The 21,352-nt window shown below is 59.2% G+C and overlaps 1 protein-coding gene and 1 long non-coding RNA gene across 10 annotated transcripts in view; one reads left to right on the top strand and one right to left on the bottom strand.

Annotated features, from left to right (window-relative positions):
* HDAC7 (histone deacetylase 7) overlaps positions 1-12,660 on the bottom strand; it is a 37,789-nt gene extending 25,129 nt beyond the window's left edge. For 2 of the 9 annotated variants that reach the window (XM_072765451.1, XM_072765454.1), the window contains exon 1: positions 12,466-12,660. In XM_072765451.1, the coding sequence (XP_072621552.1) occupies positions 12,466-12,484 (19 nt within the window). In that variant the 5' untranslated portion in view covers positions 12,485-12,660. Of the gene's footprint in view, positions 1-1,974; positions 2,085-2,378; positions 2,712-3,498; positions 3,763-12,465 lie in introns of those variants that run through there. The other 7 variants (XM_072765455.1, XM_072765452.1, XM_026000187.2 and 4 more) reach the window with 7 other exon arrangements.
* On the top strand, positions 2,342-3,654 carry LOC140599879 (uncharacterized). The gene is made up of 3 exons (XR_012002878.1): positions 2,342-2,483; positions 2,963-3,074; positions 3,520-3,654. It is a non-coding gene; the product is annotated as an uncharacterized lncRNA (long non-coding RNA).
* Positions 12,661-21,352: the final 8,692 nt, after the last annotated feature.

Here is a 21,352-nt window from a genome sequence, read left to right as displayed (position 1 = left end):
GCTGCAAGCTGGCTAGAAACTCGTGCCACACAAAGTAATGGAATCAAGGCTCCACGGCACAGAGGCTTTGAGGTCAGATGGATGTGGGTTCAAACTCTGAATCCCCCAGTGACCGGCAGGGAGAGCCAGGGACTCAAGTGTAACCCGGTCAAGCCTCGGCTGCCCGGCTGGCAAGAAGACTATGCACTTGGAAGAGGTCATCTGAGAGTAGCAACACTGTGTGCGAAGCGCCCAGCACAGGGTAGGTAGGTGGTAGGGGGTCCCTCAGGAGTCATGATTAATACCACTTGTCCCAGAACTTGGCGGTGGCCTCCCTTCTGGCAAAAACATTTCAGCATCTGGTTCCCCCCCACCCCACCCTCTCCTCTTCTGCCACAGTCCATCTTCTGCCCGAGGCATTCCCTGCCTGGCCTCTCCTCTCCGGGAGGGCACTCCCCTCCCTTTCTCTTCCATCTGAACTTTTGTAAACACTCCTGTGGGTCAGGTGTTCTGAGTGCCTTACATTTGCTAATTCATCTAACCCTTGGGACAGGAGGTAGTTAGGAGTTTTTTTCTTTAAATCCCTAATATAGAGATCAGTAGGCCCAGTAGTACTAAGTAACCTGTCTGAAGTCACAAAAGGTGGAAGTGGCTCAGCTGGGGCTTGGGCCAGGCCCCGGGCTCCAGAATCCATATTCTCGACCACTGCCCCCCACTGTCCCTCCTGGGCACTTCACAGGCCAACAGGTGGGGAGCAAGCACAAGGCCAGGGGCACAGGGAAAGATGGAAAAGCCACCTGGCCCCACAGAGACCAGTATGGGCAGCTGACCCCGGGCCTGGCCTGCTGGAGGTTCGAGAGCAAAAGCTGCCTGTTTCATCTCGGGGTCCTCGTGCGGCCAACCCTGAAGAGTCACTTATGTGGAGCAACTGCTGACTTGGAAGATTCCAAGCAATGATTTCGGACTGCATGTGGGAACAAGGGGCCGGTGACAGGTCGGGGTCCTGGAAGAGCACCCGCTTCACTTTCCAGGGCTCTCCACTGCCTGCTGCACCCTCTCTCTAGAAGCTCCTGAGACTCTCATTGGCATCCCGGAGCTGGCCTGGCTGCTGTAGGCCGAGGGCCCAGCTACCCCTGGGGCACAGGCTTGGCTCACAGGTGGGTGGGCCACCTGCCCAGATGGAGGCCTGGGTCAGTCCCTCTGGGGGTAGCCCGGGCCTTGGAGCCCTGGAGCCCGAGGGGGGGTGGGGGGGGCTGGATGGGAGGCCACCAGCCAGCACTGGGGCGGGGGGGGGGGGGGGGGGGGGGGGGGAAGCCTGGGCCCTGGAGCCATGGGAGGGGAGCTGGGGGGGGAGGCCACAGGTCAGTCCTGGGCGAGAGCCTGGGCCCTGGAGCCCTGGAGCCCTGGGGGGGGGGGGGCTGGATGGGAGGCCCTGGTCAGTCCCCTAGGGCGGGGGAGCCTGGGGCCCTGGAGCCCTGTGGGGGAGGCGCCTGGAGGGGAGACCCTAGTCAGTCCCTCCAAGGGGAGCCCTGGGCCCTGGAGCCCTGGAGCCCTGGGGGGGGGGGGCTGGATGGGAGGCCACCAGCCAGCTGTGGGGGAGGGGGGAGTCTGGGCCCTGGAGCCCTGGGGGGGCCTGGAGGGGAGGTCACCAGCCGGTCCTGGGGGGGGAGTCCGAGCCCTGGTGGGGGCTGGAGGGGAGGTCACCAGCCAGCCCTGGGGGGGGGGAGCCTGGGCCCTGGTGGGGGCTGGAGAGGAGGCCACCAGCCGGTCCTGGGGGGGGAGTCTGGGCCCTGGAGCCCTGGGGGGGCTGGATGGGAGGCCACCAGCCAGCCCTGGGGGAGGGGAGCCTGGGCCCTGGCGCCCTGGGGGGGGCTGGAGAGGAGGCCACCGCCGCCCCCCCCCCCCCCCCCCCCCCCCCCCCGCCCGGCCGCGCGTGCCCCTTTCCCCTGGCCTGGGGCCCTGGGCCCTGGGCCGCCTATTTTTAGCTCCTGACACCTGGGTATTTTGCAGCCGCAGGATGTCCGGTTTGGAGTCTCTTTCTGGGAATCCCACACGCGGCTGTTGTAAACAGCCCCACGCAGCGGCCGGCGGGAGGCGGCTCCCTCCTGCGGGGCGAGATGAATCAAACAGGAAGCAGCCGTAACCATGGCAGCGGCGCCGGGCTCCCGGGGGTGGGAAAGAGCCCTTCCTGGCTCGGGGCCCCTGGCCAGTGCCCCGCGGCCGGTCCCGGGCGCCCCCCCCCCCCCCGGGGCCCGCGGCGAGCACCGGGAAGCCTGAGCTCGCGCCCCCGCCCCCCGCGGCGCGGCCCGACCCCCCGGAGCCCTCGGAGCCCCCGGAGCCCTCGGAGCCCCCGGAGCCCTCGGAGCCCTCGGAGCCCTCGGAGCCCGGGTCCCACTTACCCTCACTGCCCTGCGCCCCGGGCTCCAATCCCGGAGATAGGAAGTTCGCCCTGATACCTAAGCACCATCTCTCCGATCATAAGCAAGACGACCTGAGCAGCCAAGGTGGGGGCCCCATCTGCAAGGTGGGGAGAGGGGGGAGGCTCCCGGGCCTCGGCCCCTGCCCTCCCCCAGGCCCCGCTGCCCGCTTAGACCAGCTGCTCCCTCTGAGCCGCCAGCCCCAGACAGTCTTTCTCAAGGGCCAGCGCTTGCCCCAACAGGAAGCACGGTCCCCGCCCCGGGGCTGCTCTCAGGGCCGCTCCTTCTCCCCTCCAAGCTCTCCTGTTCCTTCCCTCAGCTTGGGGGGGGCCCTCCTCGGCCGGGCCACATCGCGTCCCCGCGTCCCCCTCTCCTGCTCGCCCACCGGCTCCTCCTCTGCCACCTGCCCGGGAGCCAGGAGTCGGGCCTTCCCTGGCTGCTCCCTCCCGTGCCACCCAGGAGGCCCCTCAGTCCGGGCCAGAGGCTGCCCGGGGGGGCCCCAAAATCATGAAATTAATAATGATCCTTATTACTATCTTATTCTAATTGGTAATGAATGAGATTAGCGACGATCCACAGCCACATCCTGAATGCCCACTGCGCGCCGGTTACTGGGCTGGGTGACACCTGACCTGCACTGTGTCCCGGTTGGTCCTCACCGAAACCCCCGTCTGGAAGGTACCGTAAGTAGCCTCCTCTCACAAAGGGGAAACTGAGGTGCGGCATTTTTAAGGAACTTGCGGAGGCTGCACAGCTCTGTGGGTGGGCTTCTGGGGCTCCAGAACCTAAGCTCCTAATCCTGGGGCTGCAGGTGCACAAGTGCACCCACCTCCCCAGGTGGGGAGTGAGGCCAGCGGGGGGGCCCCGGGCCACAGCGGATCCGGGCATCCGAAGGCCGGGGCGGGACTCCCGGGGCGGCGCGCACCCACAGTGTGCTACTCTTCCACCCAGAAAACAGCGCTGGCAACAAAAATAAAAACCGAGATAGTCATCTCTGCCTGGGCCCTTCAGATGCCTTTTGTCTCCAGGAGGCACTCCTAAACCCGTCTTCGCTTCCTTTTGCATCTTATGTTTTCCCTGTTTTGTTAAATGTACATGTTACCGTTTTATTGTTTCCTGTAAGCAAGCGGCCTCCAGCAGGACGGAACCGAACAAGCCAACCTCCCAGGGCTGCCATGGAGGATCAAACGCTGCGTGAAAGCACTCTGGAAGCTGTCAAGCACTGTAGAAATCGCAGGTTGCATAACCAGAGCAAGTCACCCGTGGAGCGGCTACTTGGGAGTGAATTCCCTCGGGAGAAGAAGCTTGCTCTCCCTCCCTCTCTCTCTCTCTCCACCTCCCCCCTCCTTCCAGGCCTCAGACACACAGGCAGGCCTGGAGCAGGTGGAGAGATGGAGGCCCCCACCGGTGCAGAACAGAGCACCCTCCTTTAGGACGGACTCCTGGGGACTGGGAACGCAGCCAAAGGCCATCAGTGCCCTTGGACCTGGGGCAGGGGAAGGCAGAGGCCGGGGCCTGCTCCAGGGCCTGGGGGCGTCGCAGATAGAGGAGTCCCTGAATAGCAATAAGCTATGAATGCTGGCACTCACAGGATGCCACATTAATATTAATGACAGTAAGTGCCCAGAGATCCCCATCCCAGTCGCGCCTGGGTATCCCCCTTGTTTGGCCTATTCCTTTTTGGAAGATGGCAGAGGTCTATCAGGGAGATTTCCCCGGCGACACGATTCCCTTCTGCAGCCAGGGTTCTGCGGCTGCCCTTGGGACTCGGTGGGCCAGAGTTTTTCCAGACCACAAAATCCAGCCAGGGTGCTTATACAGCCTTCAGGGAACTCAGTAAACAGATGCGTGGTCCTGGGTACTGATCTGGACAAACCAGCTGTGAAGGACAATTTCTGGCCAACTGGGAATTGGATGAGATGAAAATGTACAATCGTGGGAGGTGGAGATCACTGAAAAGGCAGCATGTGCAGTGTCATCGCATTTTTGTAGGAAATATGACATATAAGGGCAGGCCAGGGAACAGGGAGGTATGAAGAGGTATTGTGGCAGTGGTCTCTGACCGCTGGGGCTAGAATGTTTCTCAGTTTTTAAATTTTCGCTTGTCTGTGTTGTCCAATCATCTACAATGCACAAGACCTACATCTATAATAATAATAATAATAATAATAAACAGAATATAGGGACGCCTGGGTGACTCAGCGGTTGAGTGTCTGCCTTCAGCTCAGGGCGTTATCCCGGGGTCCAGGATCCAGTTCCACAACAGGCTTCCTGTGAGGAGCCCGCTTCTCCCTCTGCCTATGTCTCTGTCTCTCTCCCTCTGTGTCTCTCATGAATAAATAAATAAATAAAATCTTAAAAGGAAAACTGAATATATATGTATACACACATACACACACACAGAGATAAAGATGTCACAATGGGTAGTGAAGTCAAGGCTCAACTTCTGGTTCCCATGGGAGCTAGGACAACAGGCTTTCCCAGACTCCATGCATTATATGCTCGGGCCCTCCCTGTGTTTGAGGTTCTGTATTATTTACAATCTAGTGTCCCCTGCCTCTCCTGAACCACACAGAGGGGCTAGCTCAGGGCCGGGCACCACGTCAGGTCTTACTTAATGAATGCCTGTAGGCTGAATAATGATCATTTCCTGAAAGAAATGCCTCCTGCCTCTTCCAGGGCCACAGTGCTGGGAATACTCACTGCTGACATCACTGAACTTCCCATCCCTCCTCTGCTTCATGCTCCTCTTAAGAGCTGCCAGGGAGGGGCGAAAATAAAGGTCACTCCAGCAGATGCTGGCAAGGTATTCGACATAGGGCCATCAGGGCGGTCCCATCCCAGACCCTCCCCAGTGCCAGCTGGCCCGGAGGCCCTTGGGTCCTCCTGCATCCTGCCTTGCTGGAGGAGCAGAGGGGGCGGCGGGGGGCGGTGCAGTGAAAGAGAGAAGGGGTCCACCCTGTGACTTCTGGCTACGGACTCCCGCTATTCCAGGCCCTCATGGGTGGAGGAATCTGGAACAGTGATTTTGGCCTGGTTTTCTTCTGTGAACTGGGGCTGGGCCCAGTTTCTGTTCTTCGTGTCTTTAACATTCCCTATCCCTGACCTTCAAAAAATATGAACAATAACATCAATAATGATGAATACTCTGTGTGCACTGGCTTCATACCGGGCATGACTCCGACATTATGTTCTTTAATCTTGACAGCAGCTCCATGAGGTTGAAACTATTATTATCTTCACCGTACAGAGATGGAGAAACTGAGGCAAACACAGCCAGCCACATGCCCAAGGTTACACTCAGCTGTCTGCAGGAGAACGAGGGACTAGCAGAAGCTAGAAGGGGCATCCCATTCCTCCCTCTGTGTCCTTACTGGAAGGCTCCGGTGCCAGGCCTTGCACCGGGCACAGAAGGATCCAAGGGCAGTAATTCACATCTGTAGGGGGCCTCGGAGCCTACCATGCGTTTGCATACGCATCGCATCAGAGGAAACTCCCACTTGAAGACTCAGGGCCCTGTGCAGCTTGGCACAAGGGTCCCCGGCCATTGGGAACCAAGCCCACTGGGAACCAAGCCGCGTCTTTGGCCTCAGGAGGGGTTCATGTCTTCCCCTAGATCCTACAATCCGCCTGGCCCATCTCTGAAGATGGTTCTGCAGGCTGGGGAGACGCAGGTCCTCTAGAGCCAGGGAGATGAGGCCTGCGCTCAGCCCCTCGCCCCGGTGGGGGTGGGGTGGGGGTGGGGGTGCTGTGCCAGCACCTCCTCGGGCGTCTCCACCGTGACTCACTCCTGGGACCCAGGGGAAACACAGCCCTGCTGCTGCGGGCAAACATTGCCTGCCTCCCGCCCCGCCTCCAGCTCCCCGCCTCCACATTTGCTAACCGAAACCGGGCTGCTGCTATTTTTAACCCTCCAGCTCCCCCTGGCCTGGGGCTCCCCCCTTCACCCCACCCCCACCCCCTGCCCCAACCGGGTGCCACCAGCCCGTCATTCTGAGAGCAGTTCTCTAACCTGAACGCCCCGGCGGGTGCAGCGGATGCCCGGGCAGGTTTGTGGGGCAAGCAAAACAAGACGGTTACAGCCCAGTTGCCGAATTCCCCCACCCCGGACTCTTTCCGAACCTGTGGCTCTCCCAGCCGCCCCGCCTTTCCCAGCCTTCCTGGGAGCTGGGGGAGGCAGGAATGAGACTTCCTGGGAGTGAGGGCAGGAGCCCCAGGTGGGCTCCTGGGAATGGGCTGTGCAGGAGCTGAGCTGCACTCCCGAGCAGGAATGGGGGTCCCCTCGTGCTTCCCGGTGCAGAGGCTCTCCCTGAAGGCCCGAGGGCTCGGGCTACCAGGGTTTCCAATCCCTGCAGGCAACATGGGGGAAAAAAGGAAGTGGGGAGGAGCATGGTGGGGATGGTGAATTTAGCCCTGTGCCCTCCTTACTAAAAGTCCCCTCCCCATCCTGCTGTGGAGGTTCTGGAGGTTAAGCTTGGGAGTGAAGGCCTGGGAGGCAGCGAGGCCAGGGGGCTTGGGCACTGAGCAGTCTAAAGGAGGCCCAGGGTAGAGTGCCAGCTGAGGCAGTGGGGTGGGAAGGGGTTGGGCAGAGGGCTCTCCTCTTACCTGGGGGCTCCTCTGCTGCTCAGGTCTCTAAGGGCTCAGGTCTCTAAGGAATGGCTTCCAGCTCCCTGTAGCCTCAGCTCTCAGCCCCCCAGGTAAAACCCTCTCCCTTTGTGGCAGGAAGAGGTTGTAGATGAGAGGGTCTGAGGGCTTCTTGCCCCCAAGTTAGCCTCCTGAGAGGGGGAAGGGGTAGGACTGCAGGGGAGCTAGCTGATGTCTGTGCCCTGGGCTGAGAGAGTCTCACCCACTTTGGGGAGCAGATTCCAAGGGCCCAGGAGAGGCTCTGGGGACACCGGGTCAAGGGACTCCTTCACGCCTTCTCTCCTGTCCGGACCCCTGATCCGGCCAGCCACGGCCCTCTCCTCTGCTGTGTCTTCTCTGGCCCCTGCCCTGGATCTCTCTGGTCTGTTGTCTCTTCCAGGGCCAGGTCCTCTCTAAGTCTCGACCCTCTCCACAGTGATTCCAGAGCCAGGCAAATAAATCTCAGTGGCTACCGAGGCAGCCAGGCTAGACCCAGAGAGGAGGGACTTGGCACGGGAGTTCCCAGGTGGGGAGATGGGGAGGAAGGGGATGAGGTGGGAGGAAGGTGAGGCTGGAGCGTCAGGAATGGGGTGGTGCTTGAGAGCTCCTGGGGTGAGGCCCAGCCTTCCCCCACTCCCTAACATGTGCCTGGTGCCTGCAGAAGGCCCTGGACTCACCCAGGCTGGAAGGAAAAGGCTCCTGGTACTCGGAGCAATGGAGCAGCCTGGATTTCAGCCCTGTCCAGCTGCCCCTCCTCTTCTCCCCCTCGGCCAAACTCTGGGGGCTACTTGGGGAGCAGAGACCCTGCTGCCTGCCAGGGCAGGAAGCAGGCCTTGTCCTCGGCCAGTGCTCCACCCAGGTCCCCTACCTGGATCCAGGCAGCTCCCAGGCACACTCAGAGGCTCTGAGGGCTCGCTTCTGGTCTGGACAGGTGACAGAAGGCATCAGTGTCACCCTCTCAAGCAGGCCTCTCCTGGCCACCCTACCTCAGGGTGTCCCACCTTGCTATCCTCTATGGCTGCACCCAGTTCATTTCCTCCTTAGGGCTTATCACAATGTATAACTAGATACATACACTCATTTCTTTCCTGGCCTCAAGTGGAAGTTCCCTGAGGTCAGACACTCTGCCTTTGTGTTCAGTGCATATCTGTGCCCGGTACCTGGCACCCAGCAGGGCCAGGAAGCCTCCACTGGATGAAAAAATAGCTGAATGATGGGCTTGGTAGATGGGGCCGCCTGGCTGCCAACAGCACCTTTGCAGTAGATGCTCGACAGTTCCAGGATTTCCTCAGGGAGGAGAAAGCAGGATGTAACAGGAAGAGCAAGGTCAGGAAGGCTGGCACCCCCGAGGAAAGGTCAAGGCCCAGTCAGTAACCACACCATCCCCATCTGGCCCACTGCATCATGCCGAGTGTGGACCTGTGCACGTGTGCACCCAGAGCGGATGCGTGGGTAAGTCCTGGACGGGTCTTGGAAGACTTGAGTTTTGTCCCAGATCTTCCTCTTCATGGCCCCGTGTCCTTGGACAAACCACAAAGCCTTATGGGTCTCAGTCTTCTCAAAAAGAAAAAAAACGACAAGGACGGTCCCCACCCCACCCCCACCCCCCGTTGGCGGTCCTCAAACGCAGCTCTGCACCAGAATCACCCGAAGCACATGCTATAATCCAGATTCCTAGGCCCCAACCCTGCAGATTCTAGGTTGGTCTGGAACGGGGCCTAAGGCTCTTTATTTTTCACACACTCCCAGGTGACTGAAGCAAATGGTTCAAGAACTGGCGCTTGAGGACCGCGGATGAGATCGTGCTTTTCAGCAAACAGCGGGACTTCTATTAAAAAGCCAGGCCTACCCAGGTAGACATTCCCCCAAAACATGTCCACGTATCCCACACAGAGCAATAAACTGCAAAGGTGCACAACCACACGGCTGGCATACATCTGCACTACACGTGTGCCCACTCCCCAAACACCCAGTACAGAGCCACCACACGGATCACCTGGAACCGCCCGGGGGCACACAGACAGACCCCCCACCACAAACCCGGTGCGCGCACACACCCAGCACATGCTGACCCGCACTAAACAGACGCTCTCCTGAATTTATTTTGCCTCTGGGAACTGGTCCAGGACCAAAGGAGCTATGCTCTGCTGATGAAAACATCCCTCCCGCCTCTGCCACCCCCACTCCTACCCCTTGCCCCAGGCAGCAGGCTGTCCGCCTCCCCCTGGTAGAAGGAGGGCTGCTGGAGGAGCACAGCGGAGAGATGGAATGAGGGGAGGTACAGAGTCCTCCCCAAAATCCAGCAGCCCCTCCTCTTCTTCCGCTCCCCCCAACCCAGGAGATGCAAAGGGGCCTACACCCAAGCACCCCCATCGGTGCTCACTCAAACCACTCGCCCAGATTCCCAGGCCCTGGTCCTCGGGAGCCAGAAGGGCTAGGGAGGTGGCTCGATCTAGGGACGCCTCCTAATACTCAGGCTTCTAAGGAAAGGGCTGTCTGGGGGCACCTTCCTGCAGCCCAAAGGCCCGGGTCCCCGGGGAAGGTTACCACAGAAACAGGGGGGAAATATCACAGGGAAACACAATAGCCGGCAGGGTCACCTGCTGACCAGGCTTCCTGCTGTGTTGCCCACCGCTACCCCCCCCTCAACACACACACACACACACCATCTCACGGCCCTCATGGCCTCCTCCTCCTTTGGCCTCAGCTTGGGCCTCCTCACCATTGCTCTCCTTCCTGCCTCCCCTGGGCTGGGGAAGCAGCCTTAGACAGAAAGTGCCCCTCCAGGGTTCTCAACAACATCAGGGATGGCCCAGAGCTGAGCCCCCCACTCCTAATCCTACCAACGCCCCCACCACAGGAAATCAAAGCTTCCTGCCCCAGAGGAAGTGCCCCATCTAGTGAACAAATCCAACATACACAAATGCACAGTCCTGGACAGATGCCCACCCCCCCAAGCTCCCAGGCCTTACTCTGGCCCTGCTTCTAGCAATACCTCACGTCACTGCACGCCCCAGTCTTACGTCTGGCCAGGGCCAAGGTGTGACAGGTGGGCATGGGCAGGACCTGAGCCAGGCCAGGGAAGGGGAAGGCCAGGGGAATGGGCACCAACAGAGTTAGAGGGTCTGGTTCCAGGCCCACTCGGCCTACATTCCCTGGCTGGGTGACCCTGGGCCTTGCATTAGCTCATCTTCTCTCAGGCCCCCGCCAACTTCAAAATTCCCAGCTCTCAATGAAAGGCCAGGAGAAAGAGAAAGAGGAGGTTGGGGCTGCACCAGCCTCTGCCTTCCAGGGCCTTGGCTGGGCAAGCAGGCCTACAACTACAGGAGGGGCCCCACTCCCCACCCCATCACACAGGAGTTCATCACTCCCAAGGGTTGTAAATGAGGACGGAGGAGAGGACGGAGAAAGAAAGAGTTCCAACTCCCATTCCAAGGATGAAAGCTGGGGTCCGTCCATCATCCCTGAAGGAAGCTGGAGGCAGCCCAAGGGCCCCCACACTGGATGCCGGTCCATTTCTTTCGAGCCAACCTCTCTTCCTCTGGGAAGCGCACCTGAAATGTTGTCCCCATTTTATGGATGGGGAAACTGAGCTTCAGTGTCAAAGCAGAGCGACCAGTCTAGATTCTGGGGACGGTCGATGCAAGACCCGAATGCAAACTTGCCAGCTTCAGGATCCCAGCTTAAGACCAAGTGGCCAGAGAGACACCTGCCCAGGGGCCGAGACTGAGAACACAGAGGCCTCAGGAGAACACTGCCCCAGGGCTGTTCTAGAAGTAACACCAAGAGGCAGCTCTGAGCCTGTTCCTACCCAGCATGAGGAACATCAGGGTAGGAACGGCAGGGAAGGAGTCCCGGCCGGTCCAGACCTGGTTCCAGTCTAGGTTCACTGGGCACAACACAGCGGGATTGCTTTGTGCCTTAGTTTCCCTCTAAAGGGACTACAAAGAAGAAGAAAATTACTTATAAACTGAGGTGCGCAGAGGGCACACAGAGAGTGAGGGGGGTGAGCTGATAAGCAAGGAGGAGCTAAGGGTGGCTGATAAGCAACGAGGAGCTAAGGGTGGCTTGCAGAAGCCAGAGACGGAGCCGGCGAAGTACAAGAGGGCTGGCATGAGGAGTGAGAAGTGTGCGGGCAGCCAAGCCACTTTAGGGACCTGGCCTGTGGGGTCCTTGTTGGGGAGATGAGGGCTGCCAAAGCACCCCATTAGGGGGTAGGGAACTGAGCCACAGTCTCCTTTCTTTCAGCCCAGGGGCTGGGCACTGGTCTTGAGGAAGGTCCCCTTGGGTCCTGCTGCAAGTCTCGGGATCGGGCTGAGTCCAGACGCTGAGTCCCCAGCAGGGCCACTGAGGGCCAATGCCTCATTCTCCACCTAAAAGCTGGCAGGCAGGGCTGGGCCTCAAGCAGATGTTGAATCTGGGTGTGGGGAGGGATGGGCAGCGGCAAGGCAGCCAGTGTCCAGCTGCAGCAGGAGGCCTGCGTGTGCGCAGGACAGCCAGCAGGGACGAGGGAACGGCCAGGACTCGGGGGGAGGAGCGGCCGTGGCTGGCGAGGTCACATCCCACCGGGCAGTCAGAGAGGAGAGGAGGACGTGGGGCTGGGGGTCCGCCCCCCCCCACCCCTGCAAGCTCAGAGGGCTCCCTCCCACACAGGCCTGGAACTCGGGGCGGCAGAGCCCAGCCGCGCTGCCACACTCGCCCCCTGCTCACACCCCCGTCCCCGGTGCCCACAGACCCCAGCCTGGGGGCGCGCATCCCGTCCCCCCTCCCGCGCCGCTGCCCGCACCCCAGCAGCCGCTCGGGCACAGGTGTCTCCTGGCCCCAGGGGTGAGCCCGGGTGGGGGCGGAACTCGGGCAAACCTCCGGGTCCTCCAGGAGCGGTCCCGTCCCCCCCCCCCCCCCCGCGGAGGGGTGGGCGCTCGGCCCTCCCGGGCCCCGCGGGATGGGGGCGCTGATGTCCAGCGCCCCGGGCGCGCCCCGACTCCCTGGGTCCTGCCCTTTGCCCTCGCGCTCCCAAACCTTCCGCCCCGAGCACCGCCCCCTCCCGGGGCCGCGGCGCCGTCCCTCCCTGCCCGGGGCCGCCGCGCGCTGCTCCGCGGCCGCGGGGGTGACGGGGCGCCCGGCCTGCGCGCCAGCGGCCCGGGGCCTCCGGCTCCCGCCCTCGGGCCTGGCGCTGCCCCGGGGCGGGCGGATGTGGGCGCCCCGCGGGAGGCCCGAGCCCTGCGGCCCCGGAACCAGCCCCGGCCGGGGGCCTGCACCGAGCCCCGCGGAGCCGGGGCGGGGCGGGCGCGGCCGGGGGCGCGGGGGGGGCGCTGCGGGCCCGCGGAGCCGGAGCGGAGCGCGCGGAGCCGCAGCGGAGCCGCGCGGAGCCGAGCGGAGCCCGCCGGGTGCCGCGCGCAGGGCGGGGCGGGGCGGGCGCGGCGGGGGGCGGCCGCCCGGTACTCACCCGCGCCGGGGCTGTGCATCCAGGGGCCGGGGCCCTCAGAGCGGGGGGCTCATGGCGGGCGGGGGGCTGGGGCGCCGGCCTCACATCCCCCCCGGCCGCCGGCGGCTGCAGAGCGACTGAGAGACGGCGAGAGGAAGGGAGGGGGCCGGGAGGGGGAGGGCCCTGGCAGCCCGGCCGGCAGGGTAGGATGACAATGGAAGGAAATGCTTTATCTGAGCCTGCGAGCGGGCCAAGGGGGAGGGGAGGGAGGGGGCCGGCGCTCGCGGCCGGGGACGCACCGCCGCACTGCACACCCGGCCGGCGGGGCGCGCGGGCGGCCGCGGACACCCCCCGCGCGGCCCGGGACGCTGCGCCGAGCCCGGATCGCGGGACGCGGCCGCCCGGCCCGGGGCCGCCCAGCCCGAGGCGCGGCGCGCAGACCCGCGCGCGGTTCCCGGAAGCCCCGCTACCTGGGCGCACGCAGCCTGCACACGCGGCGTACGCGAGCGCACAGCCCCGCTGCACGGGGGCGCCGTCGCCGCACCGGCCGCACCGACACGCTTCCCGCTGCGCGCACGGCCCGCGGCGCAGCTGCACACGGGCCCCGGGCACGCTCGCGGGGTCCCCGCGCCCCGACCCGCCGCGCCCCGGGCGAGGGCTCCGGGCCCGACACCCCCGCCCCCCGCACCCCCCTCCCCGACGCGACTTGCCTGAGGAAAGTTCCAGGATCTGATTTGAATCACTGCGCACCCCCCCACCCCCCCACCCCCCCCCCCCCCCGCCCCACGCCTGCTGAGGGGGAACAGAAGGGTCCAGCCTGTTCCTATTAAAAGAAAAAGGGGGTGGGGGTGGTGCCGATTTCGAAGGTTTTCTTTTTTTAAAGAAATTTCTCGAGGGATTTCCTTCCCTCCTCTCTCCTCTTCCTCTCTTCCTCCCCATTCCTCTCTCCCCCCCACAGCCCTCCCCCCCTCTCTCCCCCTCCCGGTCCCTATGAGTCAAACTTCAGCAATGTGCCCAGTGTCTCCCAGTGCATTACAGCGGATCACAGAAATGTTCCAGTCTGTGAGTCGGAATGCAGCCGCCTCCAGCCCTCCCTCAGCTAATAAACTGGGCTCCGGGCCGGCCTGGCGCAGCAGCGCCCTCGGCCCCCCTCCCTTTACAGGGCCAGGAGGTCAGACGCAGGGGTCAGGGGCCCAGGACCTCACCACTGTGCTTCCCGGCCTGGCCTGTCAGCCCGTGGCCTCTGGCAAGCTGCTGGGTGGGAGATGGAGGGGCTGGCTCCGGGAGGGGGGAGGGCCACAGCCCCAAGCCCTAGGCTCTTCTGCCTTGGGAGGTGTCGCCTCTGGAAGGCTGGATGCGGCTTCCCTCCGACGTCCTACCCAGCCTGCCTCCCTCTGTCCTAGGGACCCCAAGAGTCTCACCATTCTAGAAGGAGAAACTGAGGTAGAGCCAGAGGCAGAGCCATGCCACCTGGGAGGCAAGAGTCCGCAGCGGCCTAGGAGGGCTTGGCTTGGCCATGGCAAGGCCCAGCTTCTGACCACAGACCCTCGGTCCCGCACCACTTGTTGGGGCCTGGGATTTTGAGCAGCAGCCCTCCCACCTCGTTCCTTCCCTGTCCCAGGGCTCACGCAGCAGGCCCACCCAGCCCCTCCGCTCTTGCTAACTTACCCTCTCCAACTCCTCGCCTGCCACCCGAGCCCTCCCACAGCATGGTGCACACTATGCAAACATCTCTCTCTCTCTCTCTCCCCCTCAATCTCTGTCTCTATTTTTTTTTTTTCTCACTGACTCCTGGGGCTTAGTGCTCAATAATATTAGTTGCTGCTATTTTTCGGATTGTTTCAGCTAACCTGGGCTGCTTCTGCTCCCATCGGGCCTGCCCTCTTGCTTTACTGTTCCCTCCCCTGGGCTCATCACGTTTCCTCCACAAATGATGCGCTCCTAGTCCCTTGCTGCTCCTGTGGAAATCTTTCCAACCCTCAAGGTCTATAACCACCTTCTCCGGGAGCCTTTCTGGGATTCACACAGCCAGAGGGATTCCCTTCCCTCCCCTCCAAGACCCCACCCTGACACTCGAGTCTTTTCCTGTACACTGACCTTCATCCACCGATCCACCGAGCCTACTCTCCTTCTTCCCCCCAAGAATGTTCAACATGGGCATCCCCTGAGCCCAGCCTTTGGTCATGGGTACACTTCTGGTAGTGTCTTGCTAAGTGCCTTGTACAGAATTCAGGAGAATTCAAGTTCTCTGTGAGTTATTTGTTGAAGCGAGACAGATATTCATGGCCCTCAAGGACCATTCCCCCCAAGCTGGACACCCTTTTCTCCCCTGACTCCCCATGCTGACTCTGCAAGACACAGGTTCTTCTACTCAGGTGCACTCTTCCCAGCTCTCACCTACAAACCAGCTGCCTCTCCTTCCAGATCCCTCCTCTGTGCCCGTGGCTTCCGGAAAAAAATTAAAAGTCGCTTGGCTCCTTCAGATCCCCAGCCTCTATCCTCCCCCACACCCTATCTCTCCTTTAGCCCTGCCATGGTCCCCACCAATACACCCCAGGACTCCTGTAGTTATTTCTGGGCTGAAATCAGGCCCTTGTTTGCTCATTTCTCCCATGTGCATCATTCGTGTGTTTGTTTGTGAGCCTTCTTTTTCTTTTTGACCTAATCACTGAGCTCCAAGAGATTGGAGCAAAAAGGGTATCTCCCTCTGCCTCTGTCTGTCCCCCAAGTATCCAGCACTTTCTACACACACCAGGACTCACTGTCCCCAAAGCATAGACAGAAAGACAACATGTGAGACCTGCATCCGGGAAGCTGGCCAGTGTCCCTCCTTCCCTTAACATCTTAACTCCTCACTCCCTCAGTCAGTCAGTCGCTACCACCCTCCCACCCAAGGCAGGGTCTTAAGCCAGTTTCTAAGTCCCATGCGCCTTGCTGGGATATGTCAGAGAGCCTCCGGGAACCCTGACAGATAAGAGGGAGAAAAGCGCAGGCTGCCTGTCTCTCCTCTATCCTGGTTACCATGGGAAGTTTCTCTGCAGGGCTCTGGAGTCAGGCCTCTCTCCCAGGCTGCTCAGCCAAGCACCAAGACATTAGCCCCGTAGGGCCTTCCCAGAGTCTCAGGCCAGTGCGAAGCCCGGGGGCATACCCTTTCTTCTTCTCCTTTGGGCTTCTGGGCCTACTTGACCTTCTCTTTGTCCTCTCCTGCCCTTCCTTGGCTACCTTTTACTGACTATACCATGCAGCAGCCCTATGCTAGCCCCTTTGCAAACATTAGATCATTTATTTTTAATAATCCTTATTATGCTCATGATTAAAGTATGGCCCAGAAAGGTTAAGAAATCTAACTAGACGGGACTCCTGTGTGGCTTAGCGGTTTAGCATCTGCCTTCGGCTCAGGGCATGATCCCAGGGCCCTGGGATCGAGTCCCCCACATCGGGCTCCTTGCATGGAGCCTGCTTCTCCCTCTGCCTGTGTCTCTGCCTCTCTCTGTGTCTCTCATGAATAAATAAATAAAATCTTAAAAAAAAAAAAAAAAGAAATCTAACTAGTAAGTGATGGGGCCATTCGTACATTCAACAAATATTATTAGGTGCCTACCCTGTACCAGGGTTGGTTCCAAGCCCCAGGAAGTCGTCCGGTCAAAACTCGGGGCTCTGAGACTACTCCTACCCCTGCCTTCTAGATGCGGTAGCTAAAGCCACTCCCTCCCTAGCCCACACTTCCCACACAGTCCCCACGAAGCCACGCAGAAAGCGCCCATTCCCCAAGGCCTCAGTGAGATCTCAGAGGACAGCCGTTTTCATTGGGTTGGGTTGGCCTTGCATTGCAGTTTCTGAACCTGGGATCGAATGCCAATTCACAAGGTTTGGGATTTGCAGAGTGATCGGGGAGGTAGGCCTCCAGCTCCAAGTAAAGGGTTTCATGGGACCAGATATAACAAGTGGAAGGCAGGAAGGAAGGAGGGAAGATAATTAGGATTTATTGAGCGTCTCCTTTGTATCATGCGCTGTTCAAGGCTCTTTCCCTTATATTTCATTATTATCTCCCATTGTTTTAGTGAGCAAACTTAAGTTCAGAAAGACAAAATGATTTGCCTAAGTCCACGAAGCCGGTAAGTGACTTAATCCCATATGTCTGATTCAGAGCCTGTGTGGTATCTTGTGGCAGGTCAGAACAATGGGGAAGCCGTTGCCAGGTCTCCTGCCCCCCAGTGTAAACCTGCCTACTCAAGGTCTCAGCTGATCTACGGGTGACATTCTAGATGCCACAGGTACCTCCTCGTTGACCCCAGCCGTGTTGTCTCATCCCTGGTTCCCACCTTTCTCTGGCAACCAGCCAGACCCCCAACATCAGATTTCAAGATGTGAGAGAAGAGGTGATCCATCCTCCTGGGCCAGAATTGGTTGGCTAAGTCAAGAAGAGGCTGGGGGGTGGCTACAAGTCCAGATGGCCTAGGCTGGTAGGCCAGTTGATTGTGAGGACCAAGGCAGGTGGAGGGAACTAAGCAGGTCCCTAACCCGGTCCCCTTGCCTCCCTCCAGTGTCAACAAAGGTGATGTGGTTTCCCCTGTGGTCTGTTGCCCTAGACACCTGCAGTTCTTAGTATACGTGTGTGTCTGTGCGCCAACAATGACCTGGGGGGTACACAGGAGAGAGTGATGGGACAGGATGGGGAGGGGCAGGAAGCCAAAGACAGAGTCTCCTTAACCCCAAGATGAAGAAAGAAGAATAAACACAAAACATGGCAGAGGTCACCTCCTTGACTACTCTGGGACCCCAGCGGGGACCATCCGGAGAGAGCTAGAAGAAAGGCATTGTGGGAATCAGGGCTCTGGGCTGGGAGTCTGGGGACTCGAGTTTCAGACCCAGTTCTACCATTAACTTGCCGGGTCCCAACTCTCTACGTCTCAGGTCTCAGTTTTCTGCTCTGTAATACGGCAATCTCTTGGCTACCTCTTCACAGGGCTGATCTGAGGTCACGTGAAGTACATACTCAAACATTTGTGCCCCTGTGAGTTTGAGAATCATTGGCCTGATAGCCCCTGGATGCAAGGCACACACGTGCGCACACACACCACAGTGGAGATAAAGAACATTAAAGGCAAAAACAAAAACACGGCCTCTGCCCTCCTATCGATCACAATGTGTGGAAGAAACAAAACAAACATAAAATACTTGAAAGCCTCTTGTGAAGAAGCCAAGTCTTATTTTTTTTTTTTTTTTTTTTTTTTTTTTAGAAGCCAAGTCTTAAAATCTCACTACTGTGTGACCTCCGGCCAAGTCACAACCTCTCTGGGCTTCAGTTTTTCTCATCTATCCAGTGAGGGAGCTGGTTTAGGTCCTGGCAACTGATTTTTTTTTTTTTTTCTGAGTCTAAAGCAGTTTCCCTGAGACTGCTATTCCAAGGGTCAGTGAGTCCACAGCAAAGACGAATGACCCAAGGGGATCAGGGCCCGAATGAAGCAGAGAGTTTTGAGCTGGGTTCTGGAGGAGCCCAGAAATGTGAATCAGTGTGGGGCGAGGGGGGTGACATTCCAGGTGGGGAGAATGGCATGTGCCAGGCGAGGCAAGGAAGCAGAGGGGTGGCAAACAGATTACCGAGGCTCAGGAATGAGGTTGGTGAGGACTGAGGGCATCTGGAGAGGGAGTCGGGACAGGAGGAGGAGGAGAGGCAGTCACCGGGCTGAGGCCGCTGAGATAGAAAGTGGGGGAGGAATATGGGTGGGGAGACGCTCTCTCAGCCCCAGAGGTCGGTGCCAAAGCCCATCCAGCCAAACTCCACCCAGGAGAGAAGGAAAGCAAGCTTCTCCTGCCAAGAGGCCCCACCCACCCTTCCCTTCTCTCCAGGCCCTACTCCCAACCTTGAGGTAAGCGAGGGCCCCCGAAGCCAGAGCCTCCGTTAGTGACGGGAACCCACAGATGGGGCCCTGCCACGGGCCCCCACAACAATAATACTGGCGGCAAAATAAGCATAATGGTCATGGTGACGATGACATAAACTGCCCACCACCTGCCCTCTGATAAGCCCTACAGCACTAAAACTCTTGACACAACTGTTCTGTTTACTCGAATCTTTGCTGTTTGAGAGCTGTAAGTAGATTTATAGGATTATCTAGTCTGTAGGATCCCCCAAACCTGACAGTATATCAAAATCACTTAGAAGGATCTGTGAAAAACAGATTTCTGGGCCCCCTCACAGACTCGGTCAGACTCTGGGGCGGAGGCTACCCAGTAATCTCAGGTTTTGGCCTCTCTGATCCAATCCAAACCACTCCTTTTACAGATAAGGAAATGAGGACCCGGGGGTTGGGGGGGGGGCAGATAACTTGCCAGAGATGACACGGTTAGTCTGTGGCAGGGAACAGACGGAGAACTCAGGTGTCCCAGCTTCTAGATCAGCACTCCTTCTATCAGCCCACACTGCCCAGCCCTGGAGATGCCTGTGCCAGCAGAGATTATGGTCAGGGAGGCAGCCACTGGGCCATACTCTAATCATGAGCAAGAAGAAATTCGTCTGAGTTGCAAAATGCCTTTCTGCAGCCAGCTCACAATTACTCGCTCCAGTGGGCCCCTGCAGGGATGCTGTGGTCCACCGACTGGCGGGCTTGGGGCTTCGGAACTGCTGGATGCCCTCAGTTGGACCCTCTGGAGCCCCAGTAGGTGTCCCGGCTGGAGGGTAGGGTCCGACTTAGTTATCAGTCTTAATGATTCCTTTTTGGGAACACTCATTTCTGGCCCCAGAATCTCTAGGAAGACCTTGAGGAGGCCCTGGCTTAGGGACACGTACTGATCTTCCCCAGAGGTGTCTCTCAGCGTGGGTTTAGACGACATCTCTGTAGGTCAGGGGAGTGGAGGCAGGAAAGGAGTGAGGAGCAGAGGGGAGAGCACTAGGGTGAGGCTGGCTACTCAGGATGTGAATGGGGTGTCCTTGTTAGGGCTCTGAAGTACCCCACTCCCATGTGACCACAACTACCATCTTTTCCTTCCGACATAATTGCATATTTATTGAGCATCTACTCTGTGCCAGATTCTTGGACACAGGAGACAAAGAAGCCACAATCCTTGTCACTGAGGAATTCATCATCTCCTGGAGAGTGGGGTGTGGCCAGAGAAAAGAGCCCGGATGGAGAAAACTGACAAGCAAGGGGTTCCAACACCCATCCCATGAAGGACGCGCTGTGTGCGGAGTCACCGGAGTTCCATGTTTGTAGGGATCTGATGGACCATAGGGTCCTGCTGGGCTAGGGCAGTGGTCTTGCTTTGACGTGCTACCTCTGTACCTGAATCAGTGATTCTAGAAGTCTCTGACCCCATCACATCCCTTAGTCCAGCTCTGCCAGAGTGGCTGGGGGTGGGAGGGCACAGGAGGCAGAGAAGATGCCCCTCTCTCCTTGGGCAGACCCAGAGGCTAGGCTCCACTCTTCTCTACGCTGAACTTTCAAGGAAACATTTAAAAATCTGTAAAAGAGGGATCCTTGGGTAGCTCAGCGGTTTAGCACCTGCCTTCGGCCCAGGGTGTGGTCCTGGGGTCCCAGGATCGGTTCCACATAGGGCTCCCCACATGGGGCCTGCTTCTCCCTCTGCCTGTGTCTCTGCCTCTCTCTGTGTGTCTCTCAAGAATAAATAAATGAAATCTTTTAAAAATTCCAAAAAAGGGATCCCTGGGTGGTGCAGCGGTTTAGCGCCTGCCTTTGGCCCAGGGCGTGATCCTAGAGACCTGGGATCGAATCCCACGTCGGGCTCCCGGTGCATGGAGCCTGCTTCTCCCTCTGCCTATGTCTCTGCCTCTCTCTCCCTCTCTGTGTGTGACTATCATAAATAAATAAAAATTAAAAAAAAAACTTTCAAAAAAATAAATAAAATAAAAATTCCAAAAAAAATCTGTAAAGAACGGCTAAAGAGAGGGTGTGCTGTATTGTGGTGCAAAGCAAGAATTTAGAGTCAGTCCGCTTGGGCTGGAGTTTGTTGCTTACCCATTGCATGACCTTAAGCACATTCTTTGACCTCTGGGAAACTCATTTCCTCATCCTCAAACAGGGATACGAAGTGCCTGCCTCATTAGGGTTGCTGTGAGGACCAACTACACGGGAAGTGAAGCGCTTTGTGCAGCACCGGCCCACCCTGGCCTCTGTTGGAGACAGAGCTCCATGGGGACATTAGTAATAGAAGACAGGGTCTTGTCCCCTCTGTCCCTCTACGCCACGGTTTTCCCCTACAAACTCAGTCTCAAAATAAATACTGTCCTAATTTATGCAAAGAAATCCAGATAGTCTAGTACAAGCTGACCCTTCTGGGGTGTGCAGAGCAGCTTGGCAGGCCTATGGGAATGGAGAAATATGTGGGACCTTCCGTGACCCTCCCGAGGTACAGGTGTTGGCTCAGTTGAGGGAAGTCTGGACGGCCCTGCTGCAGAGAGTGGCCAAACAGACTGCAGAAAGGGCCTTGCCGCCTCTCTCAAATCCTGGCACCGTGCATCTGGAGTGATCTGCACATCTGGCTGCATCCCTGGGGCAATGTTCACAGCTGCTGACATTTGAGGGAGGAGAGATCTAGCTCCTCAGCCAGGGCCTAGGGGGCTATAAATAACCAGCTAAGAAGACCAGGGGGATGAGGTTGACCTTTGGGGGGGCGGGAGCAGTCGGCAACTTCCCCCACCCCTTTGGGTCCAGAGCCAGAGTTCTAGCAAAACAGGAAGAGGCAGCAGCAGCTGCTGGGAAAGTAGGAGTGGCTCCCCTTCCCCCACTTGCCTGGGGCCTTCGGATCCCAGCCAGGACCTGGGAGAGGTGGAGCCATCTGGGCGGGGGGAGGGAAGGGCGGACCCACGCAGGCTGCTGCCCCAGCTCCCAGTGCCCTCCTATGGCTCCTCTGGGGCACAGGCCAGGGACCTCGAGACAGACTGGGGCCA

This window comes from Vulpes vulpes, chromosome 8 (genome assembly GCF_048418805.1).
Source record: "Vulpes vulpes isolate BD-2025 chromosome 8, VulVul3, whole genome shotgun sequence".
Classification (NCBI taxonomy): Eukaryota; Metazoa; Chordata; class Mammalia; order Carnivora; family Canidae; genus Vulpes; species Vulpes vulpes.
The sequence above is the reverse complement of the archived record's forward strand: the minus strand, read 5'-3'. Positions and strand labels throughout refer to the sequence as shown.